This window comes from Plectropomus leopardus, chromosome 6 (assembly GCF_026936395.1).
Source record: "Plectropomus leopardus strain MGB_pleo_1.0 chromosome 6, ASM2693639v1, whole genome shotgun sequence".
Taxonomy (NCBI): domain Eukaryota; kingdom Metazoa; phylum Chordata; class Actinopteri; order Perciformes; family Serranidae; genus Plectropomus; species Plectropomus leopardus.
The window spans coordinates 21,701,223-21,724,918 of NC_142181.1; the positions used below are offsets into that span (position 1 = coordinate 21,701,223).

The following is a 23,696-nucleotide window of genomic DNA, read 5'->3' on the forward strand; positions in this document are numbered from 1 at the left end:
TAAAAGGAAAAAAGTAGCTTTGCAAGTAGCAAGCTACTTTTGCCATTTCCTTGTAGCTTAGCTTGCTACATTTCTCTGGGGATAGCCTCTTTGTTATGAAGATTTATTTTGATGTAACTGGTAGCTTAGTTCACTACATTTTCCAAGAAGCTTGCCCAACACTGGACTTAATTGTGCTCTGTCTCTATTCCTACCTGTGCAATATATCACTAGAGTGTGGCTGACTGCTTTTTTTTATGTTCCTTTAGTTATCTCACATGTATAACTATATCCATGTATCCCATAAATCCAAATCTAAGCGCTAGATTTTAAAACACTGTCCTGTGGTATCAAACATTTGTCCAAACATCACTGACCCACCAATAGGTCAGCCAGATTTAAGAGGTTATCAATATGTAATTAATCCAGAGTCCAACAGGCCTTGTCCCTGTGCCATTCATTACACAGCTCAGGTCAGAACCACATATAAATGCAGGGTGCAGAAGGCATTAAGCCTACTTAATGGAGGCTTACATATTGCAAAACAGAGGACCTGAATGTTGTGAAGGATTGAACCGACTCATGTATCTCATGGGCATTTGTAGGTTGATGAAGAAAATTCCATAGTGTAAATTGTTGTATTTCTATGAGGTATAAAGAAAAATTAAAATTATTATCTACTATTTAACTGTTCTCTGTCAGTGACGTCGCACTGACGCACCAAAACAAAAGCCCATTCACACAAAAGCCACACTCGTCTGCTGCAGCACCGTGTACACAAAAAAAGCAGGAAAGCAGTTTATAGCCTATTTTAGTGGGTTGCAGGCACACATTTTGGTAGGAAAGTGGAATCTTTTTTTTTAAATATATTTTTTGGCTTTTTATGCCTTTATTATAGCACAGTTTTAGGTTGACAGGCAAGGGGGAGAAAGAATGGGGATAACATGCAGCAAAGGGCCACAAGCTGGAATTGAACCCAGGCTGCTGCAAAGGACTCAGCCTACATGGGGTGGATGCTTTACTTGCTGAGCAAGAGGCTGCATATAGGAAAGGGGAATTTGAGTCTCTGATGTGAAGCTCTCTAGCTATTGCTAACAACAGTAGGATTTTAGCAGGTAGAGTTTGCTTGGTCCTCTTTGCACCATGACAAAAAGGACTAAGATATACAGTATCAGACTTTGGTTACATACTAGTTAAGATTAATTTATTCCTGGTTTTGGTCTTTCATATGACTTGTTGACAAAAACAACCATATGTAGGCCATATTTTGCCCATGAGTGACATCTTAGAAAAAGATTAAAGGAGAAGTGTAGAATTCTAGAACTCATGACATCAATTCTAGAACTCATGACATCACAACAGAATTCATATATTACACTGCCATAACAGAATACGGCTCACACTTAGTTCAGATGAACACTGATCAACACGCAAACATTGTGGCACCTGCAGTTTATCCAAGGAGATAGAACACTTTTTCAGAAACACATCCTTCTGCGACAGATGAACCAGAGTTTTGATACTGGTTTGTAATTTTTAGTTTTAACCGTCCAACGTCTGTTCACGTAAGGTAAGTCTATAACCCTATGCATAGGATCATTCGTCAGTAATTTGATCTATAATTTAAGCATTAACATGATGGTGTCTACTTTACACTATCATAAAAATTAACAATTTTGTTTTACAAACTTGTTCACTATTTAAGAGTTGTAATTAATCTGCTGGTAGGGACTTTTTTTGAAAATCATATGAAGTGTTGTGTAATGTCAATGCCTGATGATAATATGTGCTGTTAGAGGGCTAACAGGCTAAGGTTAGCTCTTAAGTAATCGTTTTTAGCACCAAATTATTACAGAATTATCACAATAAACCAACTGATGGCTTATATCCAACAACAGTATAGAAGTAGTGAAAATGCACATGAATATTTGTACAATGGTGCTGGTGGACAACATTTCACAAGTTTGAAATGTGTCTGTTATTCCATCCCTTTCGCTTGGTAGGTAACATAATGACCATTGACCCACTCAATAATTTCATAGTTTCAAGTTTACTGTCTTGGTTATCATAGTGCACTGCATTTTGTCATTCTTTACAATGTGAACACACATGCATTTAAAAGTACAAACACAAGACTGTGGAGACAAATATCTGTGCACTGTCGCATTACAGGGAAAGTGGATCAGCTGTCGTTGTCACATGCTTGATGTAAAAATTTACATTGGTTTCAAGTGTCAGCTTTGAAACATAGCTAAATATTAAAAGTAGGATGGACAACATTGAAGTATTGTAAAATAACTTTTGATTTCTTTGACAGATCTGTGGTAAACATGTACGAAAGGGGAGACGGACATAACAACGGTGGAAATCGTAAGTACTTAATTCATCAGTTTAAACCGACTTCTCAGATGCAATGTATATCTAAAAGCTATTGAAAGGTCCTGTGTTAAGGATTTAGAGTCCTCCACAGTGGTGAAACATAACAAAGTACCAATATTTCATCACAGTATAGTTTTTATATTTCTGTCAACTTTCACTTTTACTCCACTACATTTCGGCTATATATCTTAGTTACCTACAACAAAATACAGGAAGAAATAAGGAACAAGAATTGAGAGACGGATGGATGAATGAAGAAGTAGGAGGGAACAAAAAAAACAAATTTGTTCTCTAAATCTTTAAAGTTGTGAAGAAGACCTACTTTTTCTTCAATTGTAATATATTCTCCGTTCTTCAAGTGGTGTATATCACTGAGAAATTAACTTCAGAATTCTCAAAATCCTGACCGCTTGCTTTTGTTTAACAGCATTTACTTGTATTTTTACTGTCATTACCTAAGTACATTTAATATCATAAAATTACTTTTTAGACTAATGTACTTTGAATATCAGATACTCCAAGACTTTTATTTAAGTAATATTGTAATAGGAGGCTTTAATTTCGACCAACATCATTTTCTGGAAAGATATCTGTACTTTCCTTAAGAATGACTTTCAGGTACTTTATCCACCACTGGGCATCTGATTGCGATGTTGCAGATTGTGCATAGAAAACTACTGCTGACGTGAAAACAAATGGCTTTGAAGAAGCCAGTTTTTGGTTTTATCCACTCTGGGCTACTAAGAAACAACATAGTGGGAACCGTGTTTTGTAATAATGGGCTTTATAAGTAAAATTGACTTGACTTGACTTGGATATCTCCATATGTATATATAAACAGTTCATTGTACGGTAACAAAAACAGGGCAATTCTTATTTCCAGCTGATTACATAATAATGAAGCATTCTTATGATTGTTGTATACCATTTTTGCTAATAAATCCCCATACATCCTAAACCATGGACCTTTAAGAGAGACTAATTTACAGTTCAATTTAAAGCAATTATAACAATTCTATACCTGCAGGCCGTGAGTTCCCCTCACACTTCGTTCCATGGGGAGATGGTCCACCAGCAAATGAACTTCATGCTGGACTCATTGTCTGGATTCATTTTCTCGTGAATCACAGACTAGAGCGTCACAGCTTCGCTCTGTTTGTGCAGTTGGTTCACATACCAGAGCACCAGCGTGAAGTTGACAACGAGAACAACAATGAAAACTGGGACAACAATGAAAACTGGGACATCGATGAAAACCAAGATGATGAAAACCAGGATGTTGAAAACCAGAACATCGATGAAAACGATGAGAGCAATGACAACATAAACAACCCCGACAACAATGATGTCATCAACAACGACAATTCAGATGACAGTGTCAACCAGGGTGAAGAGGAAGATAACCCTCAGCCTGGAGGATCCAGGAAAAGGTCAAGAGATGAGGATGAATGGGACATTGAAGAAAGGAGCAGCAAGGAATTCCGATGGTGGGATGAGTTTGCTGATAGCAGCACTGACAGTGACACCGACTGCAGCGAATGTGAGGATTTCAACGACGACATCATTAATAGTCCTGCCAGAAGTTCAGAGGTTCCCAAAGAAGACCCTTTGCCTGGTTCGTTCAGGAAAAGGTTGAGAAAGACAAATGGAGCAGAAGATGAGAGAAGCAGCAAGAAATCAAGATGTTGCAATGAGTTTGCAGACAGCGACTCTCATACCAACTCAACTGGCCACGATCTCGCAGACAGCAACCCTCATGCTATCACAGCTGGCCATGATCTTGCTCACTACAGCATCAATATTGATGCGGCTAAAGATGCAAGTGCCACAGACAAGACTGACAAAGAGGAGAAAGAGGCAGAGGAAGAGAAGAGCCCTCGACCAAGAGGATATAGAAAGAGGTCATGGCAGGACGATGAGGAGAAGGGAGAAAGCAGCAAACGCTCCAAACGTTAAGATGAGACAGTATGCAGACAACGAGACAGTGGCACCCATTAGCTGAACATCCCTAGGCCCCAGAGGTTTCTTTATTTGTTCCGTTTATTGGAAGTTTTTCCTCGTTTTTATTGAGGGTCTATGGTCTCAGTGGGTGTCACTTAACTTTTGTTATTTAGTCTGTTCTGTTTTGTTTTGAACAAATGTATATATGTATATAATTGCTTGAAGGCTGGATTTGTGTTTTCCAGCAGCTGTGTCTTATTTTCATTTAAGTAGTTTTAGCAGTTTTTTAGTTTGCTGCTTGCTCTCTGTTATGTGTGAACTCTTTCAAAAAACATGCAGGTTTTGTTTATTGTAAAGTTTTTCTTTATTGTTGTTGTGAAGCTGTAAAATTGCAAAATAAAATACTCAAAAAAAAAAAATTGAAGGTTTACATTTGAGATCTAAGACTTTTGTCATAAACACAATAGACATATTGCCCTCAAATTAGCACTTCTCCTTTTCTAAGATAAGCCTTCTACCTGACAAGTGTGGCATATCAAGATGCTGATTAAACAGTATCAATACTGCACAGGTGTGCTTTGGGATGGTCACAGTAAAAGCCTCTAAAATGTGCTGTCTGTCATCAAACACAATGTCACAGATGTTGCTAGTTTTGAGAAGTGTCCACCATTGCTGTTGCCCGTGAACTGAACCTTCATTGCACTACCATAAAGCCATATACAATGTTGTCTTCATTTATTTGGCAGTATACACCCCCAACCTCACCAAAGTAAGAGACTGAACACAATTACTGAGTACAAATATGACATATTTCACTCCACTGATACTCATAAAGAGTCCATCATAATTATAAAAACTCAGTTCCAGGTTCTTTAGTTGGTTGGTTGAACATCAAACCACAAAGCAGCTTTTTTATTTTTTTAACAGATATTTTCATTATTTGTTTTGATATTCAAAACTGAGCATTACAAATATTTCACATATAAAACTCACACATACAAACAAACAGACCGTGCTGCTCAACATAAAAAAAGACCTTGAAAACCCCTACCAAATAACATGTAATCACTTCATCCCCTCACAGATTTACAGTGTCTGAGCATTTCTATCGAAAGTCATCACCAACACATATATCTTTTATATAGCTCTTATTAATAACCTAAAAAGCAGACAGGGTTACGCTGACATACTGCAAAAATGGTTACCATGTTTTATACAAAACTATTAGATATACTAGATACTAGATACTAGATACTAGATATACTATTACTATTTAGATAGTCCAGTGGAATGTACTCCAGGATTATTTTACGCCAACCAGAAGGTCTAGGGGCATAATTAGGTGTCCAATAGAGCAACATGTTCTTCCTTGCACAGAAAGTCAAGATGTTAAAAAGTTTTTTCTTATGTGGGCTGACAAGACAGTTGCTGGGTAGGCCTAGGAGGAAAGACACTGGAACTAGTTCAATGTCCATCTTCAAAATATTCCTTATTTCCCCCAAAATACTCAATCAATATACCTGAAGTTTAGGGCAAGTCCAGTAACAATCGGGGAGAGTTCCAGTATATATCCTACATTTAGAACATGCTGGAGAGACCCTTTGTTTAAATTTTGAGAGACAGTCTGGGGCCAGGTGGGCCCTGTGTAGGATTTTAAGTTGCATTGCTTTGGTTCTATTACAGACCGAGATTTTCTTGGCATTCTTGCAGATGTCTTCCCAAGTTTCTGTGATTTTTACCCCTAGCTCTCTCTCCCAGACTCTTTCCAGCTGTTCTGTCTTTTCACACGAGTAATCCATGAGAGATCTGTAATAAGTTCTTATGGAAACCTCACCCTTAGAGCAAAAGACTTTACTTTCCATGTCAGAAAGCGGAATAATATATGATTAATCCCCTTGCATGGGCCTTTTTGGTTTCCCATAATATTGATGGACTGCTGGCTGAATTGGAATTAATGGATAGAAAAGTTTTTAATTTGGAATTGAAACAGTCTACAAACGTATTATCTTTCAAAAATAGAGGGATTTATTCTCAAGTGTCCTGATTGCATTGAATTATCTTTGGGTCTAATATTTAAATACACTGCTGCATGATCAGAGATATCGATGTTACCAATTGTGCAGGAATCAACAGTTTAGTTTAGGTTTAGGAGCATTTTGGAGGTAAAGAAAAAATAAATTCTGGTGTGGCATTTGTGCGGATTAAAGAAAAATGTGAAGTCTTTGTCTGAAGGGTGTAGTAACCCCCAAAAGTCCACAAGTCCTAGTTCTTCACACAGACCCATTATTTGCCTAGCCCTCAAGGAGGGCAATGGGTGGGCATCAGGCACACTGTCCATCAATGGGTCCATAAAACAATTAAAATCCCCACCTATGATAATACTTGTATTGAAAAACTTAAGATTTTAGAAAATGCTTCAGTTAAAAAATTTAGAGGGTGAGCTGGAGGGCAGTAAGCATTAAGAATGCCATATTCCTCTCTAAAAATGAATGTTTTTATAATCACGAATCTTCCATACTTTACTTTCCAGACCTTAATGCAGTCTTATAATTCAAAAGGTAGATTCTTCCTAATTAAAATGGTCACCCCTCTGGTCTTGATAATAAACAGTGGGAAGATGACTACATCAAATCCACATTGTTGTAATTTTAAATGTGATCATTTAAATGCGTTTACTGCAATAAAGCCATATCCACCTTCTCCCTTTTCAAGTTCAATAGGATTTTCTTTCTCTTGATTGGTGGATGACTCCCTTTAATGTTCCAAGTACACAATCTCAAGGCATTGCAAGCCATAACCCTTTAACAGCTCCCCTCTGTGTGGCAGGTAAAATCACCATCTGCACTGGACTCACGTGCACATCCATCTTCACTTTTTACACAATTATTTGCACTTTTTTATTGCTCTTTTTAATCATTTAGGCATTTTGTTTGTTTGTTTTTCTATGTACATATATTATTATTATTATTATTATTATTATTATTATTATTATTATTATTATTATTATTATTATTACTATTATTATTATTATTTATTCTATTTTATTTTATTCTATGTTAAGGACCTTCCTTCATTTAGTCGCTGCTGTCTTTTTTTCTGCTACAACAAAACAGTTTCCCTCATGGGATTAATGAAGTACTTTTATTCTGTTATGTTCTGTATCTCATAATCCCTGACAATCACATAGCAGAATCATTAATTAAAACAACTATTATTATTTTGTAATGAAGCATTCATATAGCTGTATAGCTGCTCCGCATGCTGAAGCTTTAAAAAGATTTTAAATATAGAATTTACTCATAATTAGTATATAAAGTGCATTTTTTTATATCACCATAGATTTGATATCAAGTGATCTTCAGCTAATGAGAGCACCTTGTGTGGTAACAAAGAGGTAGCTTACTGGAATTTTTTCACTGTAAAAATGTATTTTTTTTATCATACAGATACATCTATTATGGCTTTATAAATTGCATGATAATAAATGATGAGCATCTTCATTCTTCATTTTCTCCGTCCACAATGCATCAGCAGTGGGGATGATCAGTTCTGCTCCTCTGGAGACGCTGTGGCTGCAAACAGCAAAACACAACATCACTGCAATCAGATAATGATGAAAATTATGTATTTCTTTGTGCTGGTGATATTGTATATTTCTCTTATTGTCAAGAAATTCTGTGAAAAATGGGTGACATTTTTTTCTTTACTATGAACTCGAGCATTGTATTTATTTTGAGTCAATCCTACATACACTGACCAGCTGCTGTACAAACTATGTGTGTATTAATCCAGAGACAGGCTACTGCGTTGTTTGATTTCGTCATTTCACGGGATTCGTTGAAGAAAAATATTGAATAAAGACTTATCCTTTAAACAAAAATAGGATAACCTTCTCTCTGTGTCAGGCACATTTTTAGCTTCTCATGTGAACAAGGTGTCAAGGTACAACATTAGATTGTCACACAACTTGAATAAAATTAGGATGAAGCTCAGCCCAGTCGTCACAAGAAAAACTTCAACCAAGTTACATTTGTGCCTTTCATATGTATCATACTCGTGCTTCTTCAGTGATTAGGTGTATGAGCTGAGTTTGTTATTGGGAGGTGGAGGGGATGGTGGATGGAGAGTCAACTAGGTGAGATGCCTGCCAAGCTGCAGGCCATTGTTCGAGACAAATAAACAACAACTCAGTTGTTTTATAGCAAGCAATCATAGCGATTTCAGCAGGTTTATAATCATGCCAGCTCACCTAAACAAGTTGACCGGAGGACAGGCCCAGTTCAGAGTAAAGTGTGGAGTCTCTGCTTTGAAGGTGAGCGATCATCTTCCTGCTGGCTTCGTCTCCTTTCTTCTTCACTGTGTCAATGAGACTGCGGGCCTTGTCTGCTGTGCTGCTGTTCTCCTCAATTATCGCGTCTTTTTGGCCATCATTCAGGACACCATCGTCTAAAAGGTCGTCCAGGAGCTGCTTAATCAGTTCTTTGGACGCTTTGTCCACAAAGTTTCTCCTCACCCTGCCAAGCTCATCTAGAGGAGGAAAAAGAAGCAAACAAAAAAAAATCACCAACTCAAAAATTATGATTTCAACACAGGTACAAACAGAAATATGTGTTGTTTAGTACACACTTATTGATTTAAATAGGGGTGGACAAAATAATAGAGATGTAAGAACAGATACTTTAACATCTCCCAACATATTACCAACAAACTCACTCCAGTGAGCTTCTCGTCTTAAAAAATTACTATGAAGGATAAAAAAATACAAAACTTTAATTTTGACTTCTTAAGTTGTTTTAAGGGTTTGATGATAGTAGTACAGTGAGAATCTTTTAAAATACCATTTAATGAAGATAACTGGATACACTGTATCACTAAAAAAAACAAATGGGTCAGTGGTGGAAAAAGTACTCATAGTAAAAGTTGCAATACTGGTCTGTAAAAATAATGATAATAATAACAACCTCATTAAGAAAACAGAGAGAGGTCCAAAGCATACTACAATGTCTATGTGCAAAAATACAAAAATCCACAACAAAAACAACTGAAAATTCAGACTTTGGTATGCAAGTTCATGAAATACTCCATTATAAGTAATAGTCCTATTGCTGTAAAATTTAGAACATTTAATAAAAATACCACCAGTACTAGATAAAACCACTCATTTGGGAGAAAAACCCTTTGCTGAATGATATATTATATGATAATTACTTGGCTATTTATGTATCTCTGTGCACATAACATGAAATTATGTACCTGCTGAAAGCTAAATATACTATAATTGAATCCATAACTGTGCCTCATGTTTTATAAGCAGATCATGTTTTAATATGTTAAATTTTGACCTTCAAAGTAAGTAACTGTAGTAAAAGCTGCCCCAGAAGTGCAAATAATAGGGAAAAAGTCTAGTACATAAAGTACAGAACCTCAAAATTGCACAAAAGAAGGATACTGTTACTTTTCATCAATGCAATTAATGTTGGTTTCTACAAAGGGAAAATGTCTTACATGCCATATGTTTTCCACAGAAGTGAGTCCATAAATAAACGTGTCTCAAGCATCATGGTACCAGTAACAACATTTTTTTTACATTGTTTGTTGCAGTCAGGGGAAATAAATTAGTAAAGCTGTATTTTGTTCAGTCTCCATTTTGTGTTGATTGTTGAAGACTGGGTGGCAAACTTTCACTTCATGTTGTTAAAAAACATGACAGTTTTCAACCATGTTGGTTGATGATCAGGAAACATATAAACGTTGTGGTTTCTGCGCTTTATAAACAGGTTGCAACTTGTTGAAAGTGGGGTGTGGTTTATGTGAAACTACCCTGCCAAGAAAGAAAAAGAAAAAGAAAGCAGGTCATTTCACAGCAGAATCAGTACCACTCCACTTAATAGACTATCACACCAGAGTCATCATTGTATGACCACACTCTCTCTGCTGGTATTTGGCTGACTTATTGATTGGAGAAATGTTATTTTATTTTATGAATAATCTGAAGAGCGTCTTAGATTAGTGTCCTCTGCAGACGTGGTATGCGTAATGAAGCCTCAGTATTTGAACATGACTTTGCTCTGCTTTGTTGGACTCACCTAGTGAAGCTTGACGCAGTCGTCGTAAACTATAGCAAATATTACAGTATTGATCAAAGAAAATACCGGAAATCCTTCTTTACACTCTCTTTATCCATATATTTATTCCTTGCGCGCGCCAGTATAATCACTGCAGATTTGCAACTTGACTTAGAGCTTGAAGAAATGTTTGCAAAGTCCATTTCTAATCCTCTTACCTGCCATCTCTCACACGCCCTGTGCCAAAGGTTTGTATAGATCAAAGTCACGGAAGTCAAGTCTGCCCAGTGCGCAAAGACGAGCGCCTGCGTAAACCGGGCTTGGAGATCTATCCTGCTCAACCTACGTGTTAAATTAGAAAGTGATGCAACATTTTGAGTTATTGTTATAGGTTGCTACAAACAATACCGAAACAGCTATACAGATGTTCGCTAGAGGAGAGTGCGGAGACATAGTCCGAGGGCGCTTTATCATACCTTCCTTTAGATTATGAAACTATGTGAGGAGGAACAATGCATTATTTCAGATTAAACCTGTCGGGCTGCATTAAGTACTAAAAAAATCACCGAGCAGCAACAACATTTTAAAACATCTTAATGCATTAGTAATAGGCTATAATATGCATGAAAATATAACAGTATAAATGGGGGACGTCCTGCGTAATGAGGGCTTTTGATACTTGGGGCACATTTAGCTGATAACATCTGTGTAATTGAAGGTTCAGCAGTACTTCTGCTGCTGAGCAGTGCACATTGGTTCTATGCAAGCTTCCCCTGGCTCCCAGGTGTTTGTGTTGTGTTAATTTCTCTTTTTCTTCTGTTCTTGTAAGTAATAAATGCACACAGAAAAGAAACAAACAAGCTCTAATGAGAAATCAACACAAATAAACAACGTAGCTAACAAACAATAATAACAAACAATAAGAGAATATGTTTTTTGCTAATTTTGTCTTTTTGTCATTTTTTTACTGGGCCCCAGATGGCTTTTGCCTTTTCATTTTCTCTTGCTCTACTGCTCTTAACATACTCTCCACTCCACCATTTCCCTTCGGTTGACTTTTTTATGGTGGCACCCAAAGCGGCTGACTGTGTGGCCAATAGGAAGATCTGTCGTTGCAAGTATTGTATAGCTGCAGCAGAGATAGTGGCCGCTGCTGCTGGGACTTTCTCACCATATCAAGGTCATTCGGGAGCCTCTTTTGACACCAGTCAAACTTCACACCCTAGCGAGATTTGTAGCCTATAAAATTGGATATTAGGATTAAGAACAGGCTTTTATCACACACCTTTGTAAAAGCACATATGTAAATTAAAAAAAAGAATTATGGTTGAGCTCCATTTAGCTGCTTCAGTTTCAGGGTCATGACTATGTACATGTTCGTCCACTGTCACGACTTACAAAACACTTGTTGTTGTGTTTTTATTTCATGATAAACTGTGAAAGGGGTCTGATACATGACAAAAGTTGTGGCCACTCAAGATGATTTATCAAAGGAATGGATGAACAATGAGAAATGCTGACAAAATAATTTCAGATGATATGTTTGACTTAGATGCTTAATACTAATAATGTGACATCATGTGAGTATAATGGCATAAAGGAAGACGCACATCACCACACAGGGACTTTTAATTGGCCGCCCTCTGGCCAAGTTACAATACACTTCACCATGACTACTTTAATTCAGAAACAAACATTGGACCTCAGGTCCCACAATTTTCCTTTCTTTACAATAAGAATTAAAGCCCATCTGCAGACGAGCCTTGTTGTAATCTCGGTGAACAGACCAGAAAAAGACGTTTAGGGGTCAGTTTACTTATATTAGAGATCTAAAACAGTGTTTTTTATGTTTTATGATCATGTGTGATAGAATTGCATAGAAGCTATGCTTGTACTAACGTGGATAATTCATTATATTCGTTGCACATGAGTGCCATTTCTTAACTGTTTCTTGCACGGATGTATTATAAGGAAATTATATGCGCCGTTGCGGTGTGTTAACGCTAGAGGGCGACTATCGATAAACCTGATTTGTGACGCGCTTTAAAAAAAAAAACCCTAGAAGAAGAAACAACTGACAGACAAAATGGTGGTGGGACGAAGCTAGCCGTTTGGCTAATGTAAACATTCAACAACAGTAGACTGGAGCTGGAAGGACGACAACGTTACCCGGTAGTTTTTTGACACTGTACGTTAACAGAAACATTGACATAACCCACCTAGATAATCTCCGCTGGCATAACGTTAATTTGGCTAGTTAGCTTAGCTAGCTGGGTTAGCTTTGTAATTAGCTTATGTAAACACTAGCAGCTAGCTGTAGATTAGCCTGTTATGTTCGCGTTTTAAGTAAACTTTTCCGTGCGGACGTACTTGTGTAACTTAACAACAAAATGTCCAGATGCCAGTGCGATATGTACAGGAGAGACGAGGCTGCTTTGTGTGGTTATTTTCTGTAACAGTTACTGTTAGGTTCACTGTGAGAGAAAGCTGCCAATTTAGCGGATGCTAACAAGTCGTTGGGTCAAAGCTGGAGATATTCCGCTTTATCGGATGCAATGCCCCGACAAAAGAGAGTCATAAGGGTCTTGATCAGTTTAACATTTTGGACAATTTTGTAATAAACTACGGTAGCGTTTAACTGGATTAGCTGAGTGAGATTGACTACCTGTTATGTAATCTTAATTTGAGATCAGTCAACTCACCAATCAGTGTTGTAGAAAGTTGTTTTGCTGCCTTGAATAGCAAATTTCATGGATTAATTAGCATCGGGACCTGTTTCTTTTAACATAGGGCACTGCACTATTGCTGGTTGTACTCACTGCTTTGATTGTTTACGTTTTCTGTCTTCTGGTGCCCCCAGCAGTTTCAAACTTTGGTGAAGGATGATGAGCCAGCGGCGTGGGATCCATCTGGACCAATCAGAGCTGCTTTGCAAAAAAGGATGTGGTTTTTATGGAAACACTGGCTGGCAGGGCCTGTGCTCAAAGTGCTGGCGGGAGGAAAATCAACGAGAGAGACAAAAACAGATTCAAGAAGACTGGGCACTTGCTGAGAGGTTTGTCTGTTTCTCTGTGTCATGTGTAAGAAAAGACTGTATATTTTGTTCCTTTACCTTCTCAGTTTGTTGGCTTGCTCTCGTGTTCGCCTGTCCATCTGACGACGATTACAGTTGTACTGTCTTCTCCACCCCAGGCTGCAGAGAGAGGAAGAGGAAGCTTACGCAAGCCGACATCAGAAAGCCCAATCACAACATAGCATTACACCCTTCAGCAAGTTTGAGGAAAGAAAAACTAAGGAAAAGTCCAGCAAAGTCAACACAGTTACAAAATTTTTTACTCCATCCACAAAAACACCACCAAAAAAAGGTACACACTTTTTCACATACGAGTATATTATTAAACCATTGTTTTTAAAGTTTTCATTTACTATTCATAAATTAACCGATGTGTGTGTCATTATGAATTGGAAGTGATCTTCATATTGATTGCTGAGCTTGCTTAATGTAGGCTTGTCTTGATTAAATTTCTGCCGGGATGCAACCTTGTAGCTCTCTGGTTAGAGCATGTTATATTAAGGCAGCGGACTCATACTGCATGTCATTCCCTCTCTCTCCCCTTCCTTTTCTGTTTTTCTATCACAAAAAGCACAAATGCCGCAAAAGTAATCTTCTTCGCCTGCCTTTTTGCAGAAGTGGCACTGATCACATGTCTAACTGGAAAAACATTAAGAAACAAACCCAGACTGATGTCACTGAAATTTTAGTGCAATAAGCATTTTGTGTTTTCAGGTCAACCACTTCTTTAGATTTCTAGCTTGAAAACCTACGCACAGTTTGGAGAAAATAAGCAAGTAGAGAGAAGCACGTGGTGCAGCTACTCCATGTTACACGGGTTATTAGGAAAAATGTCTTTGTTTTTGTACTTGTAGCGTTGGTTAAAGTAACATTAAATGCTTTCCCCCCAGATGCTCATTTTGATGCTCAATCCAGTCCAAGCCCCAGCTCCTCTACAAGCCGGCATTCCTATTTGGACAGTGACCATGCAACACGAGAGTTCATTGATTTTCTCAAGCCTCTGAAGTCTGGCAGGGAGATCTTCAAACAGTGCCGAGCCTTCACTGAGAGCATGGTCTATAAGCGGGTGAGCTAAAACGAATTGCTCATCATGTTTTTATGTTTGTGGGTGTAATTATCTTCTTTTCACTCCTATAAATGAATGTTTGTGCAAATATGGACAACCTGTTAACAAAATACTAAAATTCGTTTTTTGTCTAAGATTGTGTTTTTACTTTCAGTCAGACTGCGCTGTTAGCAACTCTGGTTTTCAAGTAATTGCAATAGCACAGTGTGTCTTCTTTCCACTGGTGTTTATCTGTGATCCTCTTCCATTGCCACTTGTAGCTTTTCTGTTCCAGCGTTTCAATCACTGAATGAATTGAGCTTAAATTGCTTTAATGCAGATGCTAATTATATCTTTTTTTGCATGACATTTTCAAATGCCCTAAACAGTTTTGTAGCGGCCGTTTGTCAGCAAAAATCTAAATTAAAATTAAGTTTAATTAATTAAAATTAAACTTAAATCAAACAATCAAATGGCCACTGACACACCATTGGCATGTTGTGTACACAGGCAAAAGAAGTCCAATGTCCATTCATGATTATTGTGTTTTTTTCTTAAATTTTTTCAACCAAAGAACAAGCAAACACAGGAACAAAGACATCGTGGCTCCGGTGAAAAAAAAACCATTTTGCCCACCCAGGTGCCTGCTGGTCCTACCTACCTATCTATAGTTATAACAACGGGTGCCCACTTCTCTACAAAAAAAACCAACAAAATAAAATGAAATGTTAATGATGCGGAATCCAAATAATGTAAACATTTAGCATAATCTAAACAACATTACTTATATTTAGAAATTAACTAAACTGCTGACAAATAGCTCCAAGTTTTTCTTCAGCCATTGAAATCATGCCTGCTCCTGTGAGAGTGACACTGCTGCCTCAAGTGAAAACGATTTCTTTTTTCGTAAATGAATAATTGTTAAATAGGCCTGTTCAGTCACTGCAGAAGTTTTTAGTAATCCATAGGTGTATTATATCACTCTGTTATTTTTGTGCTTGATTTGGATATTTATCCCATTAGTGCGTTTGAAAACTGAAATTCAGTGAAATTTAATCTGAATTGTTCGTTTCTATTCCTTGCTCAGGACATGGCTGCTGATGAGCTGTCAGAGTGTGTGCAAGACTTTTACCAGAGCCTCTCAGACCGCCTGCACACCCAGTTCAAAGGTACTGCTTATCTCTTACAATTCTTGCAGTGAGGATTGCAGATTGCAACCAGCTAAAATTTTTTCCCACGTGCCAAGCATGAACTCCCGGTTAGAATTCCTTCCGTCTTCATTCTTCAGGAGTTTTTTGTTTGTTTGTTTGTTTGTTTTAAAGATATTTTTTGTTTTTTTGCCTTTATTAAATAGAACAGCTTAAGCATTAAAGGGAAGAGAGGGGGGATGACATGCAGTATAGGGCCGAGGTTGGAATTGAACCTGCGGTCGCTGTGGTGAGGACTTAGCCTCTGTACATGGGGCACCCGCACCAACTGAGCTACTGGGTGCCTCTGTTTTTCAGGAGGTTTTTACCAGGAGACTAATATCTGCTGAGGTCTCTTCCTCTCCAAAACAAACAGACTTGGTGATTAAAAGCGGTAAAACACTAAATAAAGCACTTCCCATTAAAAATATGTGTGTTTTTTGTCAGGTGTAGTTCGGCTTGCGATGAGGGGCTCCTAAGTACAGTGGCTGACACTATTGTCCTTATCTAGAGCCAGTGTTTGGGTTGTCTGTTCTGGGCTACTGTAGTCACATTGCAGACTCTGTGGACGAGGACCCATTCCCTATGTAAGAAATAGACAAAACAACAGTTCTTATTTTCAGGTGATTTTACACTTAAGAAAACACTTATATTCCATTTCTGCCAATATATCTGCATTAGTTCCTTATACCGGACCTTTATGAAGAATCTTAACAGCGAATATCTCAAACACAATACAGTGTGTAATGCTATGGCTTTGCGCATCTTTGATATTTGTGCTGTTCCAAGGTTCGTCAGATAACGTAGAGAGAGTTATGGATGAAGTAGAGAAGTACATGATGACGCGTCTCTACAAAGAAGTTTTCTGTCCCGAGACAACAGACGATGAGAAGAAAGACCTGGCCATTCAGAAGAGAATCAGGTCAGCAAACAGAAGTTGTAATCATGCTTAAATTTGCAACTCGAATAATTACGTTTCTTCATTCTGAAGTGTAAGAAAACACAATTGCAGGTACAGGAATGCCATCTGACTTCGATTAAAGTCATGACTCTGTTTTGTTACAGAGCCTTGCATTGGGTCACTATTGAGATGCTGTGTGTTCCTGTAGATGAGGAGATCGCTGAGGTATCGGACAGTGTAGTCAAAGCCATCACAGGTAAGTTTCATTGGGTTTATTTTTCAGACAGCCGGGGTAAAACATTACCTCATTATCTAGGCGGTCGAGATCCAGTGAGATTTTCAGATTAAATAGTTTCTGAATAATTTCAGATGTGATTGAAATGGATTCAAAGTGTGTGCCCAAGGAGAAGCTCGCGTGCATCACTCGTTGCAGCAAGCACATCTTCAACGCCATCAAAATCAGCAAGAAAGAGGCAGCGTCTGCCGATGACTTCCTCCCCACGCTCATCTACATTGTGCTGAAAGCAAACCCCCCGAGACTGCAGTCCAACATCCAGTATATCACCCGCTTCAGCAACCCCAGCAGACTCATGACTGGAGAGGATGGTTACTACTTCACTAATCTGGTGAGGAAATGAAAACACGCTGGCATTTGTGTGGTTTGTTGTGTAAGTCTCTGTGTTTCCAAATTTCTGAAGTTGTCGTGCTGTCAGATTGTGTGGTGTTATAGTGACAGCTTTCTATTATTTTGTCCATTCTATTCATGTCCGTTAAGACAGGCCAAAAGATGAAAACACCCGTCTGTGTAATTCAATGCAGCGCCATAAACTACATCCTCCAAAAATGATCATCAAGTTGAATCAACACCTCTGAGACAGTTTCAACAAAAACGTATCATGATGAAGTTCATAAAAGAAGAATTTACCAACCACTGTGTTAGACTGCACCAGTTTTAGCTAGGTGTACCTATGAAACTGACAACTGAGTATAAATAACATAAATCAGATGTCATATTTTTCTATCAGTCCAGCTCATCAAGGACTCAATGTTAGGAGCAGCCAAGTTACAAGTCAGACAGCAGTCCCAATAAACAAGGATGCAATGTAGCCACCGGACGTGTTAACATTTTCGGTAACATTGCTTTATTTTTGAAAACCTCTTGTTTCACTGTGCTGTTCTCTCTGGTAGCAATATGGGGGAAAAACAGATTGAGAAAAAAAGTTTCATTTACTACTACAAAAACTGTTAAGAATTACCTCCTGGAATTCACTTCATGTCAAAGTCAACAGGGAAGTGTTAAAAATATTCAACACTTACAGTGATCTTTAAACAGTTACAAGCATGTACACTATTGCTTTAATTTAATGTGGATTTTTTTTCCTTGATACTGATTTTAGGCATGTTATGCCTTTATCACAGAGACACAGGGCAGAGAGATGACAGGAAATTAGGGATGAGAGAGAAGTGGAATTATAAGCAACAAAGGTCATCTAACTGAAAACAAACATTACAGCTCGATGGCAGCAACTTAATCCAACATGGATTTCATCTTTTCTGGTGTGATCTGTCTTCTAGTTGGTCAGCATCTGCTTTCATTTTCATATTTGGGTGTAAGGGCTTATTTATGCTCGACATTAGAGACATGGCATGGGACTCTGCATACATTTCATCCAAATTCGTGCACGTTTTGTGAAAGAATACGGATATGGATAACAGAGCAGCACCATTGGAGACTGTGGGGGCAGTGTAGCATAGTTAAAGCAAGGTGGGATCATATGAGACGATGAGGAAATGTAAATAACCATGGAACGTAACGAATCAGTAATATATAATAATACATGGTACTATAATGTGAAATTGGTGAAAATAAATCTCAATCCACCTGTTTGGATCTATTACAGTATTTAATGGCCTTATAGACATCTGCCGTCTTCAGTGCAGCCTCCATTTAAAGGTGCAATATTATCACCTCTGCTATCATCTCCTCAGTTGTTGTGTAAAACCTTTGACTCTGCCGTCTAGTGCCATCGCCCCTCCTTTCCTGTGTGTCTCAACTGTCAAAGGCAAAATGCCAAAGACAAAAAATGTGATCTAAGTGAATCTGATGCCACAGACAGATCAGGCATCTCAAGGTGAGATTTCTTGTAATGACCCTCGACATCTCCTCTCTCCAGTGCTGCGCGGTGGCCTTCATTGAGAAGCTGGACGGCCAGTCTCTGAACTTAAGCTCTGAGGAGTTTGAGCTCTACATGTCTGGTCAGGCATCTCCTCACTGGCCTCCATCCAGTGGAGCTTCTTCCTGCTCCCCTGGGAGCGCAGCTCTCAGTCAGGTCCATAAACGGCTGGACCTGCTAACAGGGCTTGGAGAAAGGCAGGAGCGGGTCATGGAGAAGGCTCGGCAGCTGGAGAGCGACCTCATTGACTGGACGGACGAAGTGGAGCAGAAGGTGCACAGCGTTCTGGAGAGCTTTCCACCAGAGACAGAAAACCCAGCTGCAACCTCAGCTAGTGGGACAACTTCTGCAGCATCATCAGCAATCGACTCTGATAACGTTGAGAGTGAGCACCTGCCTCCACCACTGCAACCCCAAGTGTTTGCTGGTTGACATGAAGGAAAAAATAAATCCTCTATATGCTTTACTCCACCGTCCCCCTTTTCCCTGCTGTTGATGTCCATTTGCACATACAGCAGCCATCTGATACGAATCCATTTGTCTTTATTCCATCTTTCCAAGTCCAAAAGGCCCTGAACAGTAACAGAACTTTTAAACAAATAGTTTGGCAGAGAGTAAGGTGAGAAGATCAATAATCACTCTCATGTCTCTACATTGAAAATGATGCTTAGCTTAGAATAAAAGCTTGAAACAGGGGAAACAACTTGCCTGGCTCTGTTGAAAGATTACAAGAGGTGAAAAAGTATTTCCCAAAATGTCCCGGAGGGGCCAAGAACATTCAAGCAAAGGATTTAGTGCAGCATCCATGTTAAAAGCCCTGACGTTCTTCTTTCAGTACCTACTATATGACATTCTTGCTTCCTTAAAGTGAGATGTGCAGGGAAACTTTCTGCAGAGTTCACAAGACAAAACGCTCAGTCCACCTCAACGGGCTTCTTTTAATGAAAAGAAGCAACCTGACTCCACTCCAAGCTCTTCCCAGACACATCTGTGGTCACCCACAAGGCCACCTTCAGTACCTCCTCATCCTTGTCGTTGTAGTTACATGCGTGCAGATGGGATAGATGGTTGGATGTGATTTTTAAACATGTTTCTGTCATCGTTCGCAGCTTTTCCAAAAATGTTTTTGGTTATGTTGTGGTGTCTCTAGGGCTGGGAATTGTTTAAAAAATTACAATACCAGTACCCCCTAAAGAAATACCGATATCGACAGAGAACTTCATTCGAAACCCATCATGTTAATGGAGTGACGTGTAGTGTAGCCATACTTTCAAACCTTTTGGTGACATCTTGGCATGTAAAGCTGCATCAAATACACCACACTTGACTTCACCACACCGCAGACTGTATGGGTCATAGCTGACTTAGTGGTGGGCAAACTGAAAGAAGCTTACGGAGAGTGGCTGCAAGAAAAACTACACAAGTCATTGTTTTGCAGATCTGGGTACAGAAAGGTTTAAATGCATGTATTGTTTGACTGGGCCCTATCCCATTTCTTATTTTTTTTTACCCTTACCCTTTTTTTTTTTCGAGTGCCACTAGCTCCTTGGAACACAGTTATAAGGGGTAGTGGTCAAAATCTTTCTGAATGGAAAGGGACAAAAAGACCTTGATACATTCATCACGAGTTGTTGGTGACGGCGTTTATGTAAACAGACCCAAAGGTGGACGTTGCAAATGTGCTGTCTCTTCTGCTGCTGTGATTTCTCTTGTCAGGGCAATAAGTATCCTTTTGCATTTGTCAGCAAACTCACAGTTTGTTCACCACTTCAGTTTCTTAATAGCCAGCCATCCAATAAAACAAGAACACTGCTTCATTACCAGACTACTGGCAGTGCTCTGTTGGCTAACGCTAGCAACCCGTGCTCCTATCCTGCCAGTCTGCTCAGATATGAGGCGCAATAACAAGTGCAGCAACTTTGCTGCTGGACTGATGTTAAATTTTGGGAGCCGTATGACATCATAGGGGGGTAATGTGAGTTAGAAATATGTCATGCAAGACTGTCATGCACAAATCAGCAATAACAATGTAACATTAGCTGGCTTACACTTTGTTTCTTTTAATTTTTGCTTTTTTTATTAACAATTAGAATGAATTTGTTTGTTTCTTTTGTTACACATACAGCCATCTTGCTGGTGATTTCTCATAACGCTCGGTTTGAGGTGTCCCTCTATGTAGCCCTTACACTTCGCCCTACAGCTCTATCCCAGCAAGAGTAGGAACACCCTACCTCCAGACGTTAACACACAGAATGAAGGGGCGAGGGTCAAATGCTAGGGGCAAGGGGTGTATCGGGATTAGGCCTTGGTTCTTGGTCTATTTTGGTTGATACCTTAAAAGTATTGAGTAGCAATACCCAGCCCTGGATGTCACCATTTGTATATTGTAAATTGACAAGTTGAGGCTCAAATTGTAAATTGTAATTGTTGACTTAAAACTTTAGTCCAAGTAACCTCAAATAATCTGACAGGGGTTTTCTGTCAAATATGTTTTTGGTTAAGGAAATTGAGAAATCTGAATGATGTGAATTTTAACTTCCTCTTACTGAAACAACCCTCCGGCTCATGCTCGTGATTTGTATTGTAGATACTGCGTTTTTCCGCAGAGCGATACCCGAGAGAAAGAAATGTGTGTGTGGCAGTTGAGCATGTGGGCAAGCGTGTGAGCCGTGTGTTGCATGGACATGTTTCTTTAATATTGGTAAATCATAAAGTCCTCCAGTTGTGCATATGGATGTTGTAGTCTCATGCCGAACCTCTCAACTCCAGTCATGAGCTGGATGTACAGAAGTGATTTTATTTTTCTATAGAGTGGCAGGTATCAATTCTTTTGGATGCAATAGGAGACATTAATCCTGTAATATTTACAGTAGTACTTTTGTGAAAGAACATTGCTTCATGACATGTTACATAAATTGTAATGATTGAGTAGTAAAATTTTCATCTATTCCTTCAAGAGGGTGTCGTAAGCATGTCCAGTACAAAAAAATAACAGTTTTAGATGGTTTGGGTTTTTTTTCTCTGTTGAAATAAGTAGATAGGAAGTAAAAGACACAAAAAAAAAACACTCCGAAGGATGGTGCTTTATTAGTGCAGATGAATTGAATTAACATAACCAATTTATTTATTTGGGAGCACTTCTCTTCTGTTTAATTGTTAAGTACAAGAAATACATTTAATGAAGGATGTAGTGGTTATATTCAGTTGAAAGGATATATGATAGATATGGTAGATAACTGGTGAAAACAGTGTTGAACGGTGTCTGTATTTGGCGGTCATGTAGTTAAAGAGATGTCTGGGAGAGTTCTGTTTTGCTGATGAGCTGAGATTTACTTATGTTGCTAGATTTTATTTTTTTATTATTATTTGCAGCACGTATAGTCAGTGTGCAGCTGCTGTCCAATTTCAGTTTGAGAAGACTTTTAATGCAAACTTAAACAATAGCTTGAATAACTTTATATTGCACTGTATGCAGAAGCCATTTATCAGGTATTTTAATGAAGTTTAAAACATGACCTTTGTAACCTTATAGGTTTGATATTGTATCACATGGGAGAAAGTAACCCAATACTGTCTTTTATTTAAATGTAACTTATTTGGGCAGTATTGGTTTATTTGCCTCTCTGGGTGTGTGATGATGATTAATAAAAACTGAAAATGCTTGTGCACTTGCTTGCAGTTCCTGTTCATCATGTAGTTTCACATCATATGGTTTTGCAAGCTGTACTTGGCACACTGAGAATGTCACTATTGAAGTACATCTATCTGTTGACCTGTCTGTCTATCTATATACAGTTCTGCATCATGGTGGAGAAAAAAAAGGATAGTGATTGTAAGAGTTAAACAAAATACAACATTTTGGGGATTCATGAACCCCTTTCTCCAGTGTATGCTCATGTTATCCACTTTTGGAGAGATGGTCAGCATATCTCTTGCTGGCAAACATTTTGTGAAATCAATGACTAATCTTAGATTCTGTTGTATAGTCAAGAGAGAAAGCCAAAATACAATATGACTATTAATCCACAGAGAGGAATTACTAACATTACAACATAAAAAAAAACAATCTGAAGAGGTAGGAAACAGATGAGAATAAAGAATAATTAAAATTGAATTTAAAAAAAACTACTTAAGAATTTCTGAAAAAGCTATATACAAATTCATTACAATATTCTGTTAATTAGTCTGAGTAAATCAAGTGGGTATCTTCCAAAGTGAGTCTTTTTGGTATGAATTTATTTCTATTCTCTGTTATTGTTCCCTATGTATGACTGTTGAAGCTCCGAGAATTATGTGCTGTTACTGCATTACAAAAATGTGTTTTTCGCCATTAATGTTGAAAATACAACATATACACAAAAAAGATCAAAGTATTAGAATTTCCGTGATTATTCAATGCCAAAAATGCTCTCCACCTTGTTAGAGAGGGATTTTAAAAATATATATATTTTGTCCTTTTTTAAAATAATATATTGTGAATTCTTCCATCTATTTTTTTCCCCTACAAAAACTGAGGGTGTGTGACTTTCACTTCCCTTTTTTTCCCTAAACTTTGATGTAAGTCACATGGGGTTAAGGAAATTAAGAACAAATGAAGAAGACACTGAAAAGGACATAATTGTAAAAACTGAACAGAGTGCACATCATTTCCATTAACTTTGATATAACAAAAGATAACCATCCCTCGTGAATTTGGAAATCAGAAATACCTTATTGATCCCCGAGGACAACTGTTATTGACAGTGCCTAACAGTTGCTCTGATATATAGCAGTAGTAAGGAAGAATAAGAAAGTAGGAATAAGACGTATTCTGTACAATTATGTAAAGATATGAAAAAAGTGGATTATGCTACAACATTTAGCACAAATATGTAAAGAATTTTAAAAAATATTGTGTATAATTATAATATATTATATAATATAATATAATGTTATATTATGCAATTGTGCCC

General features: G+C 38.1%; 2 protein-coding genes across 2 annotated transcripts; one reads left to right on the forward strand and one right to left on the reverse strand.

The window, feature by feature from the left end:
* Positions 1–4,639: 4,639 nt before the first annotated feature.
* On the reverse strand, positions 4,640–13,321 carry LOC148189367 (caspase recruitment domain-containing protein 18-like). Its single transcript, XM_088078982.1, has 4 exons — positions 13,184–13,321; positions 10,583–10,706; positions 8,549–8,826; positions 4,640–7,871 (listed from the first exon to the last, which is right to left on the reverse strand). Exons 2-3 carry the CDS (start codon positions 10,587–10,589, stop codon positions 8,549–8,551), a joined length of 285 nt encoding a protein of 94 aa, XP_087935108.1. The 5' UTR covers positions 10,590–10,706; positions 13,184–13,321; the 3' UTR covers positions 4,640–7,871.
* Positions 13,247–22,412, forward strand: rabgef1l (RAB guanine nucleotide exchange factor (GEF) 1, like). The gene is made up of 8 exons (XM_042486401.2): positions 13,247–13,419; positions 13,557–13,729; positions 14,328–14,503; positions 15,570–15,651; positions 16,459–16,591; positions 16,735–16,826; positions 16,940–17,196; positions 18,745–22,412. The coding sequence occupies exons 1-8, from the start codon at positions 13,247–13,249 to the stop codon at positions 19,174–19,176; spliced, it is 1,518 nt and encodes a 505-aa protein (XP_042342335.1). The 3' UTR covers positions 19,177–22,412.
* The last annotated feature ends 1,284 nt before the right edge of the window (positions 22,413–23,696 follow it).